Below are 15,903 nucleotides of genomic sequence, written 5' to 3'. Positions count from 1 at the left end.
GTGCTTGGGTAGCTCAGTTGGTAGAGCACTTGCCCGCGAAAGGCAAAGGTCCCGAGTTCGAGTCTCGGTCCGGCACACAGCTTTAATCCGCCAGGAAGTTTCAGTCAATACCATGGTTCGATCATATCCACATTGTTACTTTGTGCCAGGAAGGCCTCTCAGCGAGGAAAGTGTCCACACATCTCGGAGTGAACAAAAGCGACGTTGTTCGGACATGGAGGAGATAGACAGGAACTGTCGATGACATGCCTTTCTCAGGCTGCCCAAGGGCTATTACTGCACTGGATAACTGCTACCTATAGATTATGGCTCAGAGGAACCCTGACAGAAATGCCACTGTGTTGAATAATGCTTTTCGTGTAGTCATAGGACGTCGTGTTACGACTCAATCTGTTTGCAATAGGCTGCATGATGTGCAACTGCACTCGTGATGTCCATCTTTGCAACCACGACACCATGCAGCTCAGTACAGATGGGCCCAACAATACAAATGGACCACTCAGGATTGGCATCACGTTCTCTTCACTGATGAATGTCACATAGGCTTTCAACCAGACATCATCGGAGATGTGTTTGGAGGCAATCCAGTCAGGCTGAACACCTTAGACACACTGACCAGTGAGTGCAGCAAGGTAGAGGTTGCCTAATGTTTTGGGGTGGCATTATGTGGGGCCAGTGTACACCACTGGTTGTCATGGAAGACATCGTTACAGCTGTACAATACGTGAATGCCATCCTCCAACCGATAGTGCAACCATATCAGCAGCATATTGGCGAGGCATTCATCTTCATGGATGACAATTCGCACCCCCAGTGTGCACATATTGTGAATGATTTCCTTCAGGATAATGACGTCACTCAACTAGAGTGGCCAGCATGTTCTCCAGACATGAACCCTATCGAACATGCCTGGGATAGGTTGAAAATGGCTGTTTATGGATGACGTGACCCACCAATCACTCTGAGGGATTTATGCCAAATCCCCATTAAGGAGTGGGACAATCTGGACCAACAGTGCCTTGATGAACTTGTGGGTAGTATGCCACAAAGAATACAGGCATGAATCAATGCAAGAGGACATGCTACTGGGTATTAGATGTACCAGTGTGTACTGCAATCTAGACCACCACCTCTGAAGGTCTTGCTGTATGGTGGTACAACTTGCAATGTGTGGTTTTCATGGGAAATAAAACAGGCATAAATAATGTTTATGTTGATCTCTATTCCAATTTCCTGTACAGGTTCCGGAACTCTCGGAACTGATACAAAACTTTTTTTGAAATGTGCAATTTTAAAACAAGTACCACATTCATCACATCATTTACTAAAACAGAGGATCAATTGAGGCTGTATCTCTGAACCATTTAAGCCTATAGTCTGAAACTTACCTAATGAGTTAGTAAGTGTCACTTTTGAGAGGAAGTGAGATAATATACTATTACTTCTTAGCACAGTTACCTAAAATGTGGTATTTTATATTCTGCAGTGGACTCAGTAACAATGTAACATTGAGTCAAAGGAGCTGATATAGTTATTCATATCAGAGTGGAAACAAATTTGTCCTGGCAACTTATCAAGCATACCATGTGCGTAACAGTATTGTGTACAGATGGTCTCCTCTTAGTTTTGCCAATCTAAAACAAGATATAGGACAACACGTCAATTTTCAATGTTATAATCTAAATTCTAGTGGACAATATAAAAATACTGATGTCATAACTGGTTTTTAATACAATGAACACTATGATGAAATGATTACTCATTTATTTATATAGCATACTATGATTATGAATGTTTAAAAATACAATGGAAACAGCCACATTAAAATATATTTGAAATTCACAAATGCAACAACACTAGACTGTGGCATAAACAAATTTAATTCAGATAACAAAATACAAAATATGTTCTGTATTTCTATCTTTACATTCATACTTCCAGTTAACAGTATTCACCATTCTTTTAAAACAGTTTAATAATGCCATTAACAAAATGTTCTCATTGATAAAAAACCTCATTCTATTTACATGTTCACATGCCGTTTCAAGGGAAGAACATCTTTCAAATGCTTTTACTTAAACTAGAGACAGACTTTTTACTCATCTGCAAGAAATTTCATTTTTCTTCTACAGAGAATTACATCAACATTTAAACAGCAACAAGGAAATAAAAACTGCCTTTATGTTGCAGTTACAAAATGAAATATGTTGCAGTTTACCAAATGAAATCAATTATTAATTTCTTTGAAAGCTTAACAGTGTAACAAATAACCAGACTGACATGAAACTAACATTATATTTTTTGATGTTAAAAACAAACATCAGAAACTAAGAAACACAATAAAAGTTTCAAACAATAACACATCTCCAACTATGCTTCAAATGTTAATGAAGATCTTTCACATATCACACTAAAAACTTTAAATCAAATCCTGTTACACATATAACAGCTAAGTAATTTTTAATTTCAATAACAACCACTTCATTGTCATACCACAAATAATATTTCTGTATTACTTGAAAGATATACATGCACTTAGGTACATTTACATATGTTGAAGTATAAACATCTCCACATCAATAAAGAAATTGGAGAGGGCTATAAACACACACAGACACACTGATCTATTGCAGCAATCCCTCATGAAACTTTATTTGTTGATGACAAATTCCATGATTTGTTTTTTTTTTTAAAGAAAGAAAACCTTCACTACACAGTACAACAGAATTACCACCTCTGTTCTTGTGAATTAGCCATGTATGAATTCTCTGCTTTATTGCTGCCACAGAGATTTTCATAATGTAATTACAAATTATCCTACTTACCCCTGCCTTAGATAAATCTCTCTCTTCACTGTTATAACATACTGCATTTGTAGGTTCCTCCTTAAGTACTGCAGGCATGAAGTCTCTCTCTCTCTCTCTCTCTCTCTCTCTCTCTCTCTCTTGTCCCCTCTCCTCAACACACACATACACACATATACATGCATTTTCAACCCTTTGAGTATATGTACAGTTCCAAAATCACACTATCAGTCACACACAAATGTTATTTCTCACATTCAGATATAAATAAATACATTTTATTCTAACAATCAGCACACTGAAGTATTTACAAGCTGGCACAAAGCCACATAGTTTGTGGTATTTGGCCCCACACACTTCTGTGACAGGACATTCACAACAGCCCGCCTGCGGGACTTTTATCTTTGAATAATGGTTGAAGTAGATATCACATTGTTGTCACATGTATACACCATTAACCAGGTAACCAATACCATGCTCTAAAGTAATATGTATACCTTATTAACTGAAATGCAATACACTAACAATTATAAAACTGGCATTGTACACATCAATCCCTGACCACATTCAACATTTGTTTCCAATTTTGGTTCAATGTAAACGGAAGAATATTTTATTTTATTTGTTAGTCTTTTTCTGTTATTTTTTTTCTCTTAAACCTGACATTCATGTACTATCTTTCTTTCAAAAATAATGATAGAATTTGTACCACATTACTGTACATTTTAAAATTTCTTTGTAGTGAATATAACATCCTAACATAACAATTTTTGCTTGATTTGGATCAACTCTGATGCACTAGTTTATGGTATTTTGGGATACAGGATCAGGAACAGGATTGTGGAAGAAAGTAAAAAGTGAACAAAAGGCATGAAACAGTTTAAAATATTGCATTTCACTTTTTACATAGTAAATTATGGTATGTAACAATGTTCACGTCCTTTTTAACAGTGACATTAATTCTTTTTTCACAACTGCAATTACTTCTGTGGCCTGATAGAGATTTCTATGTCACAGATTATTAAATTCCTTGACTTTTAATCAATCGAATCAAACATTCTATTGCAGAGCTAAGTTTAACTGTTTAAAAGAGTTTAAATACTTCTGAATGTAATGTGAAAACCTTCCTAAAATCTGATACTACCACGCAAGGCATATGTTTGAATATCCTTAAGAGGTATTTAAGTTTTTCACAAAACATTATGCAAAACATATTTACAAACTACGTACAAATTCCACATTTTTATGCTGCTTTGGTAGAACAATTTCTTCAAGTGACTTTGGAGAAAGCCTTAAAAATTTTCACCACTTTTGTGCCCCATTATTTCACAGCTGATACCATTTTTTGTCTTTATATTTGAGCATCAAATTATGTGCTGACTGTGAAAAGTTCTCAGCTTCTGACATCATTCGTGCTGACCTCTCCTCTAACTGGGATAGCTTATCCCCTCGTTCCACCATCAACTGATGGGCTCGACTTATTTCGCCAGTCACAGTCCCAACTCGTTGACCCATTTCTTGTATGTTAGCAGAAGGTCCCGGAATGTGCTTGGCCACACTACGAGAAGCTCTGCCACTTGCTTCACCAACTGAGAAGAAGAAGAATAAAAGGATGACAAAAAAACTTGCAGATTGCACAGAAAATACATATTATCCTAGAACAGCTGATAATGGTGAAATAAAGATCAAACATTACCACACTTTGTTAGAAGTTGATTCATGTCTTTCACTGGAATATGTTAAAACTTTGAGATAGCATTCGTAATTGGGACTGCCATCCAAGGTAATAAAAATTAATCACCACTATGCTACATGACATAGTTTGTGTGAAGTACAATGTGGAGATGACTGTATTTTTGTTTCTATACCTAATGGTAACTGGTGGGTGATAACTGAGTTTGTGTGTTAAAAAAGGGTACAGTCTATATGCTGAGAAATGGTTACAATTAATTTTTATGTACATAATTGAATGGTAACCTTTCTGTATACAATTACTGGACCTAAAAGATGTAGCTTTTATCAATGACAGCATATTTTACTTCATGTACTGCAAACATGTTCAGCTTTTCATTACTCTCACATACACTATGTGATCAAAAGTATCCGAACACCCCCCAAAAACATACTTTTTCATACTAGGTGCATTGTGCTGCCACCTACTGCCAGGTATTCCATATCAGTGACCTCAGTAGTCATTAGATATCATGAGAGAGCAGAATGGGGTGCTCCACAGAACTCACGGACTTCGAACGTGGTCAGGCGATTGGGTGTCACTTGTGTCTTACATCTGTATATGAGATTTCCACACTCCTAAAAATCCCTAGGTCCACTGTTTCCAATCTGATAGTGAAGTAGAAACGTGAAAGGACACTTACAGCACAAAAGTGTACAGGTCAACCTCGTCTGTTGACTGACAGAGACCGCCGACAAGTTGAAGAGAGTCGTAATGTAGAATAGGCAGATATCTATCCACACCATCATGGAAGAATTTCAAACTGCATCAGGATCCACTACAAGTAGTATGTCAGTTAGACAGGAGGTGAGAAAACTTTGATTTCATGGTCAAGCAGCTACTCATAAGCCACATATTATGCCATTAAATGCCAAACGATGCCTCGCTTGGTGTAAGGAGCATAAACATGGGATGACTGAACAGTGGAAAAATGTTGTGTGGAGTGACAAATCACGGTACACAATGTGGCAATCCGATGGCAGGGTGAAGGTATGATGAGTGCCTGTTGAACGTCATCTGCCAGCATGTGTAGGTGGTGGTGTTATGGTGTGGTCATGTTTTTCATGGAGGCGGCTTGCACCTCTTGTTGTTTTGTATGGCACTATCGCAGCACAGGCCTACATTGATGTTTTAAGGACCTTTTTGCTTCCCACTGTTCAACAGCATTTCGGGGATGGCGATTGCATCTTTCAATAAGATTGAGCACCTGTTCATAATGCACGGCTTGTGGCAGAGTGGTTACACGACAATAACATCCCTGTAATGGCCTGGCATGCACAGAGTCCTGACCTGAATCATATAGAACATCTTTGGGTTGTTTTGGAATGCCGACTTCATGCCAGGCCTCACCGACTGACATCGATACCTCTCCTCAGTCCAGCAATCCATGAAGAATGGGCTGCCATTCCCCAAGAAACTTTCCGGCACCTGATTGAACATATGCCTGTGAGAGTGGAAGCTGTCATCAAGGCTACCGTTGGGCCAACACCATATTGAATTCCAGCATTACCAATGGAGGGCACCACGAACTTGTAAGTCATTTTCAGCCAGGTGACTGGATACTTTTGATCACATAGTGTAACTTTTATGAAACACTGTAAAGCCCACTAATTATAATTGCTGCAGAGGGAATACAGTACATTCAAAATTCCTGCCTAGTCTTCTAGATTTAGGTTTTCATTGATAATATTAATCATTTTAGGACAATGCAGGATGGTTACTTCAGGTAGATCAGACCCAACTCTCTCCACTACCACTGTCCACATGAGCTAGAGCTCCATTCATAAGTCCTCAATGTCAGGAGAACATTAATCTTCTCCATTTTCTTGAGGTTTGAAGAATTATAATTTGTAGAGAAGAGGTGGATGATTTTATTTGTGATGCAATTCTTTATTTAAATTTCAGTGATATAATTAAACTAGGAACATTTTGAAAACTATAGATTTTGGTGGCAGTGAGGGTACTGAAGATGAGAGAAACTGGGAATATTTTGAAAACTATAGATCTTGGATTTTGGTGGCAATGTGGTTACTGGATATGACAGAGAGAGAGAGAGAGAGAGAGAGAGAGAGAGAGAGAGAGAGAGAGAGAGAGAGAGAGAGTGGGGGGCTGGGGGGGAGGCAAGGTGGCACTGGGGTGTCACTAAGAAGTTCTTTCATGGATTGCAAATGAAAAGCACAAAATTGTGGATGTTCTACTTCAGAAATGTAGATTATGCAAAAAACGTCACAGAGATCAATAAGCTGCATAGCAAATTTAGTTATAGAATAAAATGTAAGAGGGCCAAGTGATGAGTTATGTTACCACGTTCATACTATAGCTGACCATTAAACAAATTTTGCTCTCTAATCCTCATTGAGAAGGAAGCAGTCATGGAGCAGATGAGATTAATAACATAAGTATTTAGGATATACAAGTGAGGGGTGAAAGAGAATAGTGAAAAAAGAGCCCTGCTTCTATCAGGGTAGAAGATGTGAGACTAATTAGTTTAAGCTTACTTTGTCACAAATTTTGTTAAAGTAAACACATAGTCAAGTACCTGAATTTTAAGAACACCTCCGTGAAGGGATTCAAAAATGAAAAGACCAAGAGTGTGTATTACAGACAAAAAAAATCTCTCCACTTCCTCTTGTGACAAGTATTCAGTTTTCTGTGAAATAAGAAATATACTGTACATGACACTACCACAATCAGCCTCCACGATCTGGATACAGCATTCCTGCCTCATCAAGGTGAAGCTTCTGGTTTGAGTCCCATTTCAAGATGGGTAGGAGCTCCTTTGTGCTATGTATGATGTCTATACTCGCAGGACTTAGACATGTGTGTGAAATTTGTAAATAACGTGGTGAAGAAACTGACATTAATGTGTAACATGTTCTCAAACAGATACTGGACTCTTCCAAGTAACTAGTAAGCACACTGTATAACCTATGGGTTTAGTGTAACATTAAACATGGTCAGTATGAGTTGTTCGGCTATATACAATTCTACAGTGCCCTTTGAACTATAAAAATCTCTTTAAGTGACACATCACTTCCCTTACACTCTGTTGAATTCGATGAACTGTACTACACTCCTGGAAATTGAAATAAGAACACCGTGAATTCATTGTCCCAGGAAGGGGAAACTTTATTGACACATTCCTGGGGTCAGATACATCACATGATCACACTGACAGAACCACAGGCACAGACACAGGCAACAGAGCATGCACAATGTCGGCACTAGTACAGTGTATATCCACCTTTCGCAGCAATGCAGGCTGCTATTCTCCCATGGAGACGATCGTAGAGATGCTGGATGTAGTCCTGCGGAACGGCTTGCCGTGCCATTTCCACCTGGTGCCTCAGTTGGACCAGCGTTCGTGCTGGACGTGCAGACTGCGTGAGACGACGCTTCATCCAGTCCCAAACATGCTCAATGGGGGACAGATCCGGAGATCTTGCTGGCCAGGGTAGTTGACTTACACCTTCTAGAGCACGTTGGGTGGCACGGGATACATGCGGACGTGCATTGTCCTGTTGGAACAGCAAGTTCCCTTGCCGGTCTAGGAATGGTAGAACGATGGGTTCGATGACGGTTTGGATGTACCGTGCACTATTCAGTGTCCCCTCGACGATCACCAGTGGTGTACGGCCAGTGTAGGAGATCGCTCCCCACGCCATGATGCCGGGTGTTGGCCCTGTGTGCCTCGGTCGTATGCAGTCCTGATTGTGGCGCTCACCTGCACGGCGCCAAACACGCATACGACCATCATTGGCACCAAGGCAGAAGCGACTCTCATCGCTGAAGACGACACGTCTCCATTCGTCCCTCCATTCACGCCTGTCGCGACACCACTGGAGGTGGGCTGCACGATGTTGGGGCGTGAGCGGAATACGGCCTAACGGTGTGCGGGACCGTAGCCCAGCTTCATGGAGACGGTTGCGAATGGTCCTCGCCGATACCCCAGGAGCAACAGTGTCCCTAATTTGCTGGAAGTGGAGGTGCGGTCCCCTACGGCACTGCGTAGGATCCTACGGTCTTGGCGTGCATCCGTGCGTCGCTGCGGTCCGGTCCCAGGTCGACGGGCACGTGCACCTTCCGCCGACCACTGGCGACAACATCGATGTACTGTGGAGACCTCACGCCCCACGTGTTGAGCAATTCGGCGGTACGTCCACCCGGCCTCCCGCATGCCCACTATACGCCCTCGCTCAAAGTCCGTCAACTGCACATACGGTCCACGTCCACGCTGTCGCGGCATGCTACCAGTGTTAAAGACTGTGATGGAGCTCCGTATGCCACGGCAAACTGGCTGACACTGACGGCGGCGGTGCACAAATGCTGCGCAGCTAGCGCCATTCGACGGCTAACACCGCGGTTCCTGGTGTGTCCGCTGTGCCGTGTGTGTGATCATTGCTTGTACAGCCCTCTCGCAGTGTCCGGAGCAAGTATGGTGGGTCTGACACACCGGTGTCAATGTGTTCTTTTTTCCATTTCCAGGAGTGTATTTGAAATACACTGCCTGACAGAAAAGTTAAGCATCCAGAAGCCATGACTCAATGTTGACATAACTTCATACACATACACACCATCAGTGGATATGTAAATGATTAGAGTTACAAAATTCCATGATAGGTAGATTGGCCACCAGAGTGCAATAGTGTTGTTCATATGTAGTGTAGTTACCAGGCCTGGTAAAGTAAACAAGGGGCACAAGAAGCAGCATTGGATGTTGAGTAATCACTGCTACAGACACAGAAATGTAATGTACTCTAGTGAGGAAGCATTATCTGCATCTGGCACAGTTTGAAGTGGGCCTCATTGTAGTTCTCCATTTGGCCAGCTGGTTGAATTGTGCAATACCCAACTTTGTGGTGCATTTGCATGTGACAATGGCCTGATGTTGGATGGCATGGGAATGTAAGGACAGGTATACTTTCACTGTGCACCAAGCACAGTGTAACCTCTTCACATCTTTATCTGCCATTCGAGAACAAGTAATGGGCTCCCTACAACATGCTGTGTCAGCTTACACCATTGGTTGGAGACTAGCAGTAGCTGGATTACGGAATTAGTGTCCCATGCATAGGCTGCCATTAACACAACAGAAATGGCTGCATCCAGACTGATGCTGTGACCAGAGAGCACAGCCTGCTGGTGAATGGCAGCACTGCCCTGGATTATCATTGTTGGAAAGTGTGGCAGAGACCTAAGATGAGGTCTCATTCTTCCAATGTTTTAGAGAGGGACAGAAATGTTATTCCTGGCACCATGGTGTGGCGAGTCATTGGGTATGAATGTGACTGAGGGAACTCTGATGGCACAACAGCACGTCACAGACATCCTGTGTCCTCATGTGTTACATCTCATGGAACAATATCGTGGTGGCAATTTTCAAGAGGACAATGCTTGTCCACATGTCTCTTGCGTCTATGTGTCTATGAAGCTGACATGCTCTTATGGCCAGTAAAATGTCTAAATCAGTCCCTGACAGAATATGTGTGGTATTAGCTTGGATGGGCTCTGATCCAGCGCCACAATTCAGAGTATCCTGTACCAAAGAAAGCAACTTACGGACTTTGTGTATCTGTCAATGGAATAATTCATACTCAGAGAAACATCACAGTAGGAATCTCTAATCATTATAATCACTGTTTATTTTGTCTCTTTGATGATATCTGTCTAATGACAGGTGGTATTGTCACTGCAGATACATCAGATATATTCAGCACAGGCTGAAGCAGGATGCAGGTGTAAGACAGCACCAGGAAGCAAACCAAACATACAGCACTTAGTGCATATAACTGAATTAGGCAATAAATGTTGGCTCCCAATATGGCATGTAGCACGTACATCTCTAGTACCCCTATGTTATATGTGATCACTCTGAATAAGAAACAAATAATATGGAGGTTATGCCATTGCAACAACTATACCTTATCATATTTAGGCCAAATAAATTTGCTTTACACAAAACCATCATCAGTGGTCACTCTAACAATGTGGTTTTGTTTAGATGTTAGTTTAACAAGATGTCAAACATTTCTCAAGCTTAAATTTACTTTTAGTACTCATGTTTGGTGTGCCCATGTCCTTGCACATACATATGTGTGTGTCAGGGCAGGGGTGGTGGAGGAGGAGGAGGAGGAGGAGGAGGAGGAGGAGGAGGGGAACGCATGCACTCAAAGTATTACTTTGCTAAAGCTGTTTCTTTATGGTACTGTAATGGAGTGTTCATGAGTGAGTATGGCTGCCCAGATTAGGTCACAATGTTTTTACAGCGACTAGAGATGGGTTACTGTTTACTGGTTACACTTTTAGTAGCTTAAATAATGTTTGGTTGCTAATGTTTGTTTCACCATTTAGTATGTGTTTATTTTCTGTGATTACTTTTAGAATTTAGAAATTTTCTGGTACTGTTAGTAAGTGTTTCTTTGTTGCCAAATATAATTATTTTCATGTCTGTTTCTGTTGTGCTAGGGTTTTGGTTTTCATGTTAGAGGTGCTTGGCAAACGTTGAATGACTGGTGCCATATTTCATACTCTATTATGATCTTTGCATCTTACTTCAAATGTTCCTGCTGATCTATTTCAAGTACAAAGCATTGTAGCTGTTTTATTAAAGTTGGCAAATGCCAGACTTTTTAAAATCTATGTCAGTGTCATCCTCTCTCTTTAAATGTTTCTGTACTTCCTTGTTTCCTTAGGCTGTTAACAGTTGTGTGTGTTATTTTATTTGCATATGTGAGTGTGTACCAGTTTTTCTGTTGAGTTTTAGAGTTGTGATGCTTTTTTTATATTTATTATGTGCTCATAACACATAGTTTTACATGGATAGCATAGTTAACAATGTATGTATTTTTACACTTATAAATAAAAAGTATTTTATAATATGCTACAATTACTGTGCTTCTTGCTGGTACAGGACTGCTTCTTACATTATCATTGATGTTAAATCCTAGTTATGCATGCATTTCTGAGTAAGCCATTGCCTGAGCCACTTTTTACAATTATCTCCCAGCAACATCTTAACTTCATTTGGTAAGAAAATATGAAAAACATATCCTTTGACATTGGGGCATTTTGCTATTATGGTTAATCTTCTGTTAGCCATCTGAAAATCTGTATCATGATTGTAAATTTCCATGTTCCTATTTGTGACCTTAGTAACTTCTTTCACTAGCTTAACTGTTTCCAGAATATACATGTCATAAACTGTGAGAATACTGAACATAGAATATAGGCTTTTGCAAAATGTTCCTTTTTTCACTTTTGCTATGAGCCTTGAGACCTCCTTCTCCATTATGAAAAACCTTTTCATATTAGTGTGGCAAGTCCTTGTTGTGGAGTAATGTTGTTGGTGTGCGATTTTGTCATGAGTGTAGTGGGTCTCTGGTTTTGTGTGGCATGTAGCTTCATTTTTCTGGCTTGTTTTATTTTTTAATTTTGTAACCAGAGATTCTCAGCATCCATTGTGTTTTTTTTTTTTTTTTTTGCTATTTCAGTTATTATGTCTAGCTCCTTACTGTAGTTGGGCTTCTCTGGCGGAAATCTATACACTCTGTGGAGCTTGCATCTAAGAGCTGACTGTTTTTGAGACTGTGGGTGGTTTGGTGTCTGACATCTGTTATGGTGATTTTCCTGTAAATTTGTTTGTTGGGTTATTTATTTTATGTTCTGGTGATCAGTGCTGTGAATGGAAAAATAAAGTATTTAAATATGCTTATAATAATAAACAAACATGCACACAAATAAGGATGTGGGAATGTACCTGAATGTTTACATTTACATGGATATTATACACTATGGTTCAGGAACTTTTCTATACTGTAGAAGAATCCTTGAAATAGGAACTGCCTTGAGTTAATCATCAACTATAGATTTAATTTTTGAAGGGAGGGATTAAAAATATTTTGTACCATACTCAGAGGTTTGTATGCTCCTAGTGGATGCCTTTATTTCTTCTAGTGTAATGACTCCAATTGACTCTTGGTTTTTTCCCTAATGAAACATACCACAGAATATATATACCATGTGTCTCTTCTATGGAGCATGAAGTGCAGTTTCACTGGTGTTTTGCCACATGTAGCTGGAGTCAGTCCAAACAAATACTGTTCATCGCATCTTTCATATGGTGCCCAGCATTGATGGAAAGCATTGATTTGTTTCCCATTACAAGCAAAATTATTTTAAAAGTTGAGTGTAACATACCCTTTCAATAGAGTGGCCCCCAATTAGTACAGTACTTTATTCATGTTACTGATGTGTATTAACAGGAACAGTAAAACATGAAGGATAATCAATACTCCTGCAGTGAATGAGCACCGCTTCTGTCTGGAGTACTGGTTACTCTTCGTGTTTTACTGCCCCTGTTAATACACATTGATAAAACAATAGACTAATCTGGCACTGCTCTATTGAATGGGCACGTAAAATTACTATTTAAAAAATCATTTTGTTTTTAATGGGAAACAAACCGACACTTTCGATCAACACTGGGTGTTGCATGAAAGATGTGATGAGCAACATCTGTTTTGGCTTACTCCAGCTATGTGTTGCAAAAAAGAAATTGCAAATATCTACCAAAACAGTAGAGAAAATGCACCTAACATCTCTTAGGAGAGACACCCTGTATATATTGTGCAGAACTTCGAGTTCTTTAAGAAGATCTCCCCAAAAGATGATTCCATAAACCATAATGGCATGAAAATACCCATAAAAAGTGATTTAATAAATTCTATATACCTATAAAAGCATGCAGTGCATAAAGCAGATCTAGGATGTGGCTTGACCAGTTTGGTAAGTAGACCCAGTTATCCATCAAGTATCCATCCTAGTTATCCGCAAATCGTCCAGTTTTCTTCCAATCTCTTAATCTTTAGAGGTTTTGCAACACTGAATAAAGATTGTTTTACTGTACTTAACACAATGAACAGGTATGTTAAACCAGTTCACAATATCTATAAAAACTTTATTTACTGACACCTTAAATTTGTCTGATGAACTATTGATATGTACTATAGTGTCATCAGCAAAGACAATAAATTTACATTATTCTGTACAAAGAGGTAAATCATTTATAAAAATAATAAAAAGTAGGAAACCAGAATTGGAGCTTGAGGCACTAAACATGTGATGGTACCACATTTTGATGATGTTGAGGCACTTTCTCCACTATTCAAATAACTTTCTGCATTCTGCTACTTATTCAATATAACTTTCTGCTTTCTGCTAGAAAGGCATGAATCAAGCACTTCCCAGCTGTACCACTTTTCTGTAAGTACTTAGCTTTGTGTAAAAGTATTTGGTGAGTGACACAGTAAAATGCTTTTGCAGGTCACAAAATATTCCCACCATCTTCAGCTTTTTATTGGTAGACTCCAAAACATTGTTAGTAGATGCAAATATTTTGCTGATAACCTCTTCTGAAATCCAAACTGACATTCACTGATGATATTATGGTCACTCAGGTGCCTAACTATCCTGGCATATATTAATTTCTCTAAAAGCTTAGAAAAACCTATGAGTAATGAGACAGGCTGATAGATAGAAGTCTCTGTATCCCTTCTTCTATACTGGAGTTACAACTGCACACTTTGGTCTTTCAGGATTTATTGCTTGTTTAAACAACACGTCAAAAATATGGCATAGGATTTGACTTTCATGGCTGCAGCAGTATTTTAATAACCAAATAGGAACATTGTCATCTCCAGTAGCATTTTTACTTTCCAGTGACTTAGCAATTCTTTAATTTTCCTGTGTAGTAACTGTTGTTATATAGACCTGCTGTAATGTGCTAGCCATGTGAGTTGTCAGGGAAGTCCTTTTTTGGGAGCTATACGTAGCAGCAAAGATATCAAATGATCCCAGTCAGGGTTTGTTCAACTTATATGTCACAGTGAGTTGTGTCAGTTATGTTATGTTTTCAAAATGCTGACCTTTCATGTGAATTTCTGCACTTTGTCTTTTTGTGATAGCTTCATATTGTTAACACCAAGTCTCGTCACCCATGATGATTTTTTCCTAGAAAAGAACTGTTCGCATATTGCATTTCAGTCAAGCAACAGCACAGTAGTAGTAGTAGTAGTAGTAGTAGTAGTAGTAGTAGTTGTTGTTGTTGTTGTTGTTTGGGAGGCAAGGTGTGTGGGACAGACTCTGCACAGACTTTTCTTTTCCTCAAAACATTCCGGAGAATGTCTTGAACACTTTATTTACAGATGTGCTTCACTAGGATTTGTACCAACAATGACAACAACATTGACACCCTTTGACCACATGTCCACTGCCTGCTGACAACTGACTGATCAAATGTGCATCTGTTGTTTACAGTTGTTAGTTCAAGCCGCCACACCTTGCTTTTATGCCAGGAATAAAATATGTCTCAGAACTTTTCGAATGAGTGATGTACACTGTAGAAAGATTTAAAACAATAACTACATTTTACCATCTTTGAGTTTGGTGTCTGTGGGGTTTGTGAGTCATGGATCACCCCTTTTCCATTTTACAATAAATTTCAATGCACTTTGTGTGTGTGTGTGTGTGTGTGTGTGTGTGTGTGTGTTTTTTATAACCCTGAAGTTTCTTCAAATGAAATCTGCTTTTCTCTGTGAATTTACTTTGTTTGTGGTGAGGAACTGTTCATTGTGATCAGAGAGGACGTACATACTGCCTGACAAAAAAAGTGAAGCATCAAGCAGACATAGTTAGATGTCAATATAACTTTGTGCACTTGGCAGGTATGTAAATAATTAGAGTTAAAATTCTGAGTGACAGGTAGATTGGCCACCAGAGTGCATTAGTGGTGTTCACGTTTAGCATTGTTACCAGGGCTACTACAGTATGTAAGGGGCGTGAAGAGTGTCAGATTTTGAATAATCACTGTGAAAGACATGGAGATGCCACATACTCTTGTGAGACAGCATTATCAGTATCTGACAGAGTTTGAAATGGGTCGTATTATGGGTCTCCATTGGTTTGGTGGGTTGAATCATGCAATAACCTAGTTTGTGGACATTCAGGTGAGAGAGTGACCTGATGTTGGACTGCTTGGAAACATGAGCGCAGGCATACTTGTTGTCAAGGTTTCAGTTGGCATCTGAGCTCAACAAGGCAGAATCTCCATACAGTGCACCCAGGACATTATAACCCCTTCAAATCTATGCCTTTCCATCTGAGAATGAGTAATGGACTTCATGCAACATTCTGTGTCATCTTCCTTCCATTGGTTGGAGACTAGCAGTAGCAGAACTATGGAATAATTGTCCCTTCACTGTCTCCTCATTTGTGTTTTGTACTGTTGTGTGTGTGTGTGTGTGTGTGTGTGTGTGTGTGTGTGTGTGTGTGTGTGTGTGTTTGTTTTGGTGTTTAACATGTGTCTAGCAA

At 39.6% G+C, this 15,903-nt stretch overlaps 1 protein-coding gene across 3 annotated transcripts in view; it reads right to left on the bottom strand.

Annotated features, from left to right (window-relative positions):
- Positions 1 to 2,907: 2,907 nt before the first annotated feature.
- LOC126183238 (syntaxin-binding protein 5) overlaps positions 2,908 to 15,903 on the bottom strand; it is a 976,467-nt gene continuing 963,471 nt past the window's right edge. For all 3 annotated transcript variants that reach the window (XM_049925028.1, XM_049925029.1, XM_049925030.1), the window contains one exon: positions 2,908 to 4,393. In XM_049925028.1, coding sequence (XP_049780985.1) covers positions 4,131 to 4,393 — 263 coding nt within the window. In that variant the 3' untranslated portion in view covers positions 2,908 to 4,130. The remainder of the gene's footprint in view (positions 4,394 to 15,903) is intronic.

This window comes from Schistocerca cancellata, chromosome 4 (assembly GCF_023864275.1).
Source record: "Schistocerca cancellata isolate TAMUIC-IGC-003103 chromosome 4, iqSchCanc2.1, whole genome shotgun sequence".
In the NCBI taxonomy this organism is placed as follows: domain Eukaryota; kingdom Metazoa; phylum Arthropoda; class Insecta; order Orthoptera; family Acrididae; genus Schistocerca; species Schistocerca cancellata.
The sequence above is the reverse complement of the archived record's forward strand: the minus strand, read 5'-3'. Positions and strand labels throughout refer to the sequence as shown.